At 45.2% G+C, this 9,597-nt stretch overlaps 1 protein-coding gene across 2 annotated transcripts in view; it reads left to right on the top strand.

The window, feature by feature from the left end:
* The first annotated feature begins 460 nt into the window (after positions 1-460).
* Positions 461-9,597, top strand: part of SETD6 (SET domain containing 6, protein lysine methyltransferase) — a 47,607-nt gene continuing 38,470 nt past the window's right edge. Inside the window, exons 1-2 of one of the 2 annotated variants that reach the window (XM_029609244.1) lie at positions 461-607; positions 4,687-4,800. In XM_029609244.1, coding sequence (XP_029465104.1) covers positions 581-607; positions 4,687-4,800 — 141 coding nt within the window. In that variant the 5' untranslated portion in view covers positions 461-580. Of the gene's footprint in view, positions 638-4,686; positions 4,801-9,597 lie in introns of both variants that reach the window. The other variant, XM_029609243.1, reaches the window with a different exon arrangement.

The raw sequence follows: 9,597 nt of genomic DNA, 5'->3' as shown, positions 1-9,597 counted from the left end.
ATTGCAAATCTTGTGTTCTTATAAATGTTCTGCTTTTTCCACATCCTATTTTTAACCTACAGTTCAGGTTCAATAATAATAATAATAATAATAAAATGTTTCCAGATGGGATAAGGGTCAAACCAGGACTAGTTCGGTCTGGTCTGACAAAAAGAAATGTAACCTGACCAAAGACAATATGGACTAGTAACAAAACCTGAGATTTATCCTTGTCACATTTTTTGTACCTATAATTTTTCCTCTTTTTTTTATTTTAATCATTCCTCGTATGACTTTGGCAACACCTGTAGAATGCGCTGTTGTACAATGTATCCCCCCCCCCCCCTGCAGGCTGGAGCCCTCGGGCTCCGCGAACGACTTCCGCTCTCCTCCCCCTCCCCATCGAGGCGCAGCGCTGGCCCCGCCCACGGTGCCTGTAAGAGGGGGGAAGGACCTCTGCTGTCCCGGAAGTAAATGCACGGATTCGCGGCAACACGTGTAGGGGGCGGGATTATTGGGAGAGAATGTGTGCGGGTAGCAGGTAGAGGGGCTGGGGAAGAAGCCTGAAGCGGCTCTCGCTTTTCACCGCTTGTACCCGGACATGGAGCCCGAAGCGAAGCGGCTGAAGGTAACGGAGGCTCTGTCCCTCCCCAAGAAGGTGAAGGGGGTAAAGTGCATGTGTACAGAGGAGAGGGTAGTGCTGCATGGTGGAGGAGAGCTGTATAGCAAGGACATGGGAAGGTATTAAGCTCTTATAGATGTTATTGGGAAGAGATGAGATAAAAAGGGGGAGGGGGGGAAAGAGTGATGGGCAAATCAGAAATTTGCTGCGACTTCCTGTGTGATTTAGTTAGTGGGAAATACTCCTTAACAAAAAGAAAATTCAAGTAGCCTACGTCAAAATGTAGTGGTAAGCGGGGACTTGGGAGGGAGCGGTAGAATACAATTGACTCGGGACCAGAGAGTTGCTTTAGGAATAGAGACAGGTTGTCTTCTACTTACAAGGGTCGGAGGGCCAAAAAGAGGAGCTGACAATGCCGAGGAGCACAGAGCGGCAGTGTGGCTCTGAAAAGGGGACGTAAGGGCAATGGGGATTTGGTAAGTTCCTAGATATAACTGTGGAGGGAGGTGACAGGTTCCTTTGCAAGGGCGGCAGGCAGACTTGGTTGTCTTTCCTAGCTAAGGACATAGAAGGGGCACTTTTCACTAAGTACCCTTGTAGCAACCGTGGGATGCCTAGGTGCAAGATAACTAAATGTAGTTGTGTTGTGAAAGTAGACGGCTATATTTAGCTGCTCTGCCCGTGGCACTTCTCACACCCACGGCTCTAGGTGCATAACTCTGAAGTTAGCTGTTTAGATCCCTTTGACAATTGCTCTCATTAAAGATTAGCGGTGATCTCCTGCAGGTGGTCAGACATGTACCTCTCACAGCTGGGAAATATTGCTGGCATACTGGCTGTGGTAAGGAGGGATAGTGACCTGAGCAGCATAGGTGGTCAAACTTGTAGGGCTGACAGCTGGGAGTAAGCCTTAGTTAGATCAATGTTGACAGTGGCAGCCGGTAGACCGGATGAGCCAAACGGTCCTTTTCTGTCAATGTTTGCCATGTTTTGGTGGGTTAAGTGATTAAAGGAACATAAGGAATAAAGGAACATAAGTGATTAAAGGAACATAAAGGAATAAATAAATAAAATAAATAATCTGAGGTTGATGTTCTGTAGAGCAGGGGTCCCACCAGTCATTCGGGGTTTCAGGATATCCACAACGAGTATGCATGAGAGAAAATTTACATGTTATGAAGGCAGTGCATGCAAACTTTCTCTCACGCATATTCGTTGTGGATATCCTGAAAACCTGACTGGCTGGTGGGCCCCCAGGACAGGATTGGGGACCCCTGCTGTAGAGCACACAGTTCTAACTGCAGTTGTTCAGCAAGGAGTGCCTACAGATTAGTTCCTGCTCATGCCAATTCTGTGTTAGTGATGATATTAGGTATTTACCCTCACCCAGTGCAGGGAGATGTGTATGGTTCAGTCATGTTCTTTTGGCACTGGTCTCTCTCCTAACTCAGGACTTTGAGTTTTCCTGAGCATGCACAATTAAAGGTGAATTTTAAAAGCCCGGCACGCACATCAATTAGGGGATGCGCAAAGAAGTTGGGCTCGCTTGTGCTGACCGTATTTTAAAAAGTGCCCAGATATGCATGTAAAACCCACTGGGCACACATCTGAAAAGTTTCCAAAAAGGGGGAGGATGTGGGCATTTCGAGGCCTGGCCAAGAGATGGTGCTTGCCAGGTCGCATACTTATTTACGCACACAAGTCCCCTGTCGGGTAACTTTACTTCTGATAGGGGTGATGTGTAAGTTTATAAAAGGATTGAGCCATTTCTGTGGGGTTTAAAGGGTCTGGGGTAATGGGGGGAGTGTAGGCTATCAAACCAAGGGGGTTTAGAGGACCTAGATTTGAGCTGGTGGCAGAACTGATAAACTGGCACACGCTCCTTTTAAAATTCCCCGCCTTATGCAGTAGAGGTGGGATTTGCGTGCCCATTTAAAATTTGGCGCACGTGTACGCGCGGCCAGGCCATTTTATAACGCACACATATTATAAACTTTCCGCGTCCCTGGGCTCTGGCCGATGCGCATGTGCCGGTGCGAGACCACACGCCAGTTTGAAAGTTGCCGTCCCTACTTTGTGCCAACGCCGCCAAACGAGCTACCTCTGTCTTTTTCTGTCCACTCTGCTTACAGCAGGGTCACTGTTTATCCTCGAGCTGCCATGATTTTTGCATTAGCTTTGTAAGTTTTTGTTTAATTTTATTTCTCTAACTTAGTTTAAAGTAAACTGGATGGTTTCTAGTTTTAGTTACCTTAAAAAATATATTTTTAATTATTTTAAGAGGACCGTGGCTCCAGAAGCATAAAAAGCTGTTTAAGATGCATGGGCACGAGGGGGGGGGGACGACTGGGGCTCCCTCACATGTAGCTTGATAAATTTGCCAGTGTGTTATGCATTTTATGGGATTGGTTGTATGATAACTCTACCTTTACAGCTCTTGCAAGTAATAAAGCATTGATTCCTGCTATGGATTTACGCTATGTACGTCATGCTTCCTTCAAGAATGGCTGCAACATGCACGCAGTGGAAATGCCAACACTTCAAGAGTGTGGATTTTGGCTTGGTTTTTTTTTTTTCAAGTTGTTGCGTCTTTGAACACAGAGGCCAGATAATACACTGGAAACTTTTACGTTTATTTTATAAAACATTGTGTGGTTGCGGGTGCCCAGACAAAGGAGTGTATGAGCAGCGCGGCAGCATCAAAAGGAATCGTCCGGGGCAGGACGTTAGAGCTTTCTAAATACCTTTTGAAGAAAAGTTGGAAATGTTTTGAATACATTTTTATTGGACTTTTATTTATTCTGACAAGGTCCCTGAATCTTTAGCGCTATACCATTGATATATGGTTTGTTATCAGATATACATCGCCAAATTCTATGTACTCGTCTTTTCTGATGTAACTTAATTGCTGTGGCAAGCTCATATTTGTAAACCATACAAATTGTATTCCACCGGAATGTGCAATTGAGTAGTCTACTATCTTTCCAATTTCTGAGAGCCATTGCATAACACACTGGCAAATTTATCAAGCTACATGTGAGGGACCGCCAGTCCCCACCTCGTGCCCATGCATCTTAAATGGCTTTTTATGTTTCTGGAGCCACGGTCCTCTTAAAATTAAAAATATATTTTTTAAGGTAACTAAAACTAGAAACCATCCAGTTTACTTTAAACTAAGTTAGAGAAATAAAATTAAACAAAAACGTACAAAGCTAATGCAAAAATCATGGCAGCTCGAGGATAAACAGTGACCCTGCTGTAAGCAGAGTGGACAGAAAAAGACAGAGGTAGCTCGTTTGGCGGCGTTGGCACAAAGTAGGGAAGGTAACTTTCAAACTGGCGTGTGGACACGGACAGTTTTTAATATGCGTGCGTTATAAAATGGCCTGGCCGCGCGTACACGTGCGCCAAATTTTAAATGGGCACGCAAATCCCACCTCTACTGCATAAGGCGGGGAATTTTAAAAGGGGCGTGTGCCAGTTTATCAGTTCTGCCACCAGCTCAAATCTAGGTCCTCTAAACCCCCTTGGTTTGATAGCCTACACTCCCCCCATTACCCCAGACCCTTTAAACCCCACAGAAATGGCTCAATCCTTTTATAAACTTACACATCACCCCTATCAGAAGTAAAGTTACCCGACAGGGGACTTGTGTGCGTAAATAAGTATGCGACCTGGCAAGCACCATCTCTTGCCAAGGCCTCGAAATGCCCACATCCTCCCTCTTTTTTGGAAACTTTTCAGATGTGTGCCCAGCGGATTTTACATGCATATCTGGGCACTTTTTAAAATACGGTCGGCACAAGCGAGCCCAACTTCTCTGCGCATCCCCTAATTGATGCGCGTGCCGGGCTTTTAAAATTCACCTTTAATTGTGCATGCTCAGGAAAACTCAAAGTCCTGAGTTAGGAGAGAGAGCAGTGCCAAAATAACATGACTGAACCATATTGCTGAAGGTCTGTCTATTGTGGTCAGTTGGGATGGGGAGCAGGTGTGGTGAGGGGATGTTGTCTGTCCTGTGATCAGAGAGGTGGAAGGTCCACTATGTGCTATGCTCTGAAATCTGTGTCTTGCTTTGTGTGTAGATTGCAGATGATCCTGAAGGCAAGCGAGACCCTGCTGCTGCAGGTGACTGTTCTGGACCGCTCTCGCAGTTTTTAGAATGGTGTGAGAAGATGGAACTGGAACTCAGTGCAAAGGTGAGGAACGAGGTGGGGGGGGGGGGGGGGGGTTTAGAATCTGCTTATGGATATGGACTTGATGCTGACAGAATTTTTCATACTTCCTCTAGTCTCTTTGTAGAAGTCTCTAATGTAATAGGGAGTTTGAGAAATATCCAGTTAGGAAGCTAGTGCAAGGAGCTGGAGTATGGCTGTAAACTTGTCTAGAATTGGGTTCAATTTCCAATTAAAACCCCATTGAAGTCTGGTAAACCCCTGCATCCCTCTTCCCATCCTGTTTGAAATGTTACTGTACATCATGTAACGAACGAGTGGCAGGCTGCTCAAAAGAGCTGCATATGAGTTTGGTGCTGTTCAGGATTTGCTGCAAGTCAAGAAAGATGTTCATTGGATTAGCAGAATTCTACGCTAATGCAGAGCGCAGAATTTGCACAGAATTTCCATTTTTTGCACAGAATTTGGAGCAGGCCCTGGGTTGACTTGAGCGGAGCCCATTCTGCTCACAACAAACAGTGTGCAGGTCCCGGCAGCCCTGAGCAGAGCCCATCCCGCTCGCGTCAAAGATCGCGCAGGCCCCAGCATACCACGAGCCCATCCCGCTCACAGTGAAATGATGAAGGCCTCGCTTGCGGCAAAGATGGAGGAAGCCCAGATGAAAGTGTGAATAGGTAGGTGTGCGCATGTGTGGGTGTAAGACTGCAAGCCTGTGTGTGTGTGTGTGTGTGTGTGTGTAAGAGAGAGAGAATATTTTATGAGCGTGGGTGGGTGTGGGTGCCAGAGAGGAGGAGCTTAGGTGGGGAGATTGTGAAGGAGTGTGTATATGTGTGAGAGATTGGGAGCTGGTGTTCATGAAAAAGGATTGTTTGTGAGAGAGGGGGGCCTGTGTGAAGGGATCTGTATGTGTGTGTGAGAGAGAGGGAGCCAGTGTGCAGGGGTATGTGAGAGAGAGAGGTATCATATGTGAGTGTATGCGTGAGAGAGAGGGAGCCTATGTGAGTGCGCACGCAAAAGAGGGAGCCTGTGTTGAGGGGATGTGTGTGTGCGAGAGAGAGGGACATAGGGAGCCTGTGTAATGGGCAGTACTGAGAGAGTGGTCAAACTCCTGGGAGATAGAGTGAAAGGAGTTGAGCCTGGGGGGGGGAAGAGAGAATGGCATGTGGAGGAGTTGGGGCCTGAGAGGGCAAAGTGAAATGAGACTGGGCAGGGGAGTAGGGAGAGAGGATGAAGAGATACTATTACAGTGAACTTCTAGGGAAATTCTGCTCAAAATATTTAAAACTCTGCATCTTTAAGTAATAACTTTTCTGTAATTATATTTTAAATTAATTACTTAGACTGTCATGTACATTGTGTATTTTGACCAATATAAAGTATGCAGAATTTTAAGGGGTTTTTTTGTGTGCAGAATTTCCCTTGGGGTAATTAGCAGAGCTGTGCATCAACTCAGTACCGGAACAGCTAGAACCTGAGGCAGCTGAATATTTTCCCACCCCTGGGTAATGCTTTTCTTTGCTGTCATTGGTTTCATTCACTCAGCTGTCACCATTTCGACAAACAGGGCTGAACTATGTGATGACCCATCTTTCATAGCTCAGTAAAATGTTATTGAGCTTGCATCGTGAGCCCCTCAGTCTCTTTGTTCAAGCTTCTGTCTGGATGTATTTAGATTTTCAGGCAGTGAAAACGGTGACACTACACTGATTTATCATGCATAGATTATTGCAATATTTTGTACTTAGGCTTGTCTGGGAAGTTAATACACACACTCCAGATAACCCAGAATACTGCTGCACACATTGTAACGGGTTGCTCTAGAAAAACTTGTCGGTCCTCTTTTACTCCACTCCATTGGTTACCAGTATACTTTTGTTGCAAATGTAAAAGTTTTTTTTCATACTAAAAGCTTCTTTCTCCAGTTATTCTGTCTTGTTGCAGTGGCAGGAGGAGGTTTCCACTGTCTCTGCGGCCCCCTAAACAGCACGTTTAAGTGCTTTATGGTTAATCTGTTTTATTGTAGAATGGTATAATTGACAAACATAGCATGAAATGGAGCATGTTTGGTTCCTTACATACCCCATAAACACAGATCATAACAACATTGATTATAACGATGAGAGAAAACCTTGTGTGCAGAGAGAGAGAGTCAAATAACATTGTTCAAGACTAAACTTCTGGCTTTTGGAGAGAGAGAACGTAAGTAGCCGAACTAAGTCCTCATAAAGGCCTGTTGTTTTTTCTTAAAGGAGTGGTGCGATGCTTTATAATCCATCACGAGAAGATTGTGTAGCAGATTATGCCAGGTCCAAAAGGAGGGGCCTACAGCTCCTTTTCAATTCAGCAGAATGGCTTTCTTGCCCAATAGGCATGCTTTGCAAAAAGAAAAGTAAGATTTAAGGCATATTGGAAGTAGATGATCAAAAAGAATAGCTTCAGGACTCAGTGGTATGAAATGAGACACGATCTTAGAGAGATATGTCACATTTTGTGACCAAAACGTTTAAGTGCTTTAAAAAAAAAAAAATTAAGATGAAGGAAAAGAAAAAGGCCAAGAAGCTTGTCATTGGTGGTTTTAAGGGTTGCATTTGCAGGTGCCAGATGTCCAGTGCTCAGGACCTGGGCCTACATCATGATATGACAAATTGCTACAGTTGTGGGCATAGTCTCCCAGGGCTCAACGGTCTTGGGCATGGAAGATGCAGGACTTTAAAAGGGTGTTGAAGGGTAAGTGGCAGCAGAAATCCAGACATTGGAGCCACTCCTTTTCTCAAAATGGTACTTCTTTGGACTCTCAGCATGTGAAACTGGGTGAGGCTGGCATGCCCCCCCTCCTCCCCCCACTGTGGCACTGGTTCCCGGATCCATCTCGAGACTAAGAGGTGTGGAGCAAGGTACCTAAGCAGGGTCTTTCCCCAGGGCATGGCCCATTAGAGCCAAAAAGACATAAGTCTATGCCTGGGCAACACTCGCGCTTAGGAAGGATGAGACCATATTGGAGCAGGTGCCGCCATCTTTTCTGGTACAGAAAAATCCTATGATGCTGACATCTCTGTTTTGCCTGGATCCCAGCCCCACAAGGGCATTGTCTATTGCTTCGGTGCAGAGCATCCTCTCAAAAGTGCCATGGACGCACTCTGCGCAGAGACATACAGTAGCACCATATTCAGTACCATTGGCACAAGAAGCTGTGGTGCCATCAGAGATGGTGCTAGTCTGATAGCCACTGGCGCAGAAGACCTCTGAAGAGGTCCTGATGTGGAAGACTGCCGAGAGTACAGTTCCATTGGTGTGGAACATCTCGGTGGCTCCATCTTTAGAGCCAAGCTCTTCAGCAGTGTTACAGCAGAGTGAAGAACCCATATGGTTCTTGGAAGAGGATGCATCTCCCTGCAACCCTGGCCCAAAGGGCACCTCAGCCTGTGGACTTGTTAGCAAAGTTGGGGAATAATTTGTGTCTCATTAACAATACCTGAGGACCGAAGTGGGAGTTAGAGCCTTTCCTGTCCAAGATGGATGACATATTCCCATATAGTTTGACATTGGTACATGCCTCACCTCAGGAGTTGCCAGTCGTAGGCCTGAGTCCACAACAAGCCAAGCAAGTTTATCCTCTCCCTGGGGAGAGGAGGGTCTCATCAGGTATTGGAGGACAAAAACAGGATTTTGGCCCAATCGGTCTACTTCCATGAAGGTGTCCCTCAACATCAACAGAGATCTCCATCCCCATCACTATCTCATCAGTGGGGTCATGACTCAGCATTTTCCTTGGTCCAGGGGTAGACGAAAATTCTGTAAGAATTCCATTGGATCCCTTAGTATATTTTTCCTTCTGAAGACTTCTGCTAGTTCAAGTTCTTGGATAATGTAATGACAGTACTTAATATTAATGTTCAGAAGGAGGCTGACCCAAGGATGGATGTCTTTAGACTATTGCAGTTCCTGCAGCCACCAGTAGATTTGGCAGCAGTTCTGGATCACAAGCTGCTTCAAGATCTCCAGATGTGAATGTGACAGTCTCCCATCTCATGTCTGCTGATGCACATAATCTTGACCTGAAATACAGGGTGCAAGCTGCCCCTGGTTTTAGAGTGATCTAGCTTCCTCGCCCCTCAGTGATAGATTCGGCTCTCAATTAGGCAAAGAAGACTCTGGAGTATTCCTAATACAGTGGTTCTCAACCTTTTTTCTGTCAGAGCACACCTAACAGATGATGCTCACATGTATGACAAACTGAAAACATGACCATTACAGGGCTAAATGTAAACACATACTCTGTATCCACAGGAACCCCCCACCTCTCAACAGTGAGTGCAGAGCAGAGCTAGGATATTTCACCTTACAAAAAAGATATTCTGATTCTGCTGTTGACTCAGTAACAGAAACACAAACTCTGTCTATTACCAGACACATTGAAAAATGTAAAACCTGAAAAAAAACCCAAACAAACTCAGCATAGCTGTAGCAAACCTGCCATACTGAAGCAGCACTAACTCCAAAAACTCAAATAGCAATAACCCTACCTATGGAAAGGCAGCAGTACATCCCCAGGGCATATCCTGTTAAGAAAACATAATGTAGGAGCAAGGCCCAGTAAAACTTGATTGTGTGTATACCCTGAGAAAATGGAATCTCTGTTTCAGAGCTGTATGGGATATTTGTCATTTTTCTCTGCATAAGGGAGACCATTTATACATAGACAATAATAATGAAAGCCTATTTACCTGCAAAAATAGAGCAAGTTAGGTGTTGCTGAGATTGTTTTACAACCTAGCTTTACTAACCTACCAATCGATGCCTTTAGATTTATCAGAAGATGTT

Source organism: Rhinatrema bivittatum, chromosome 7, assembly GCF_901001135.1.
Source record: "Rhinatrema bivittatum chromosome 7, aRhiBiv1.1, whole genome shotgun sequence".
In the NCBI taxonomy this organism is placed as follows: Eukaryota; Metazoa; Chordata; class Amphibia; order Gymnophiona; family Rhinatrematidae; genus Rhinatrema; species Rhinatrema bivittatum.
Note: the sequence above shows the minus strand (reverse complement) of the source record. Positions and strands in the feature narration are given on the sequence as shown.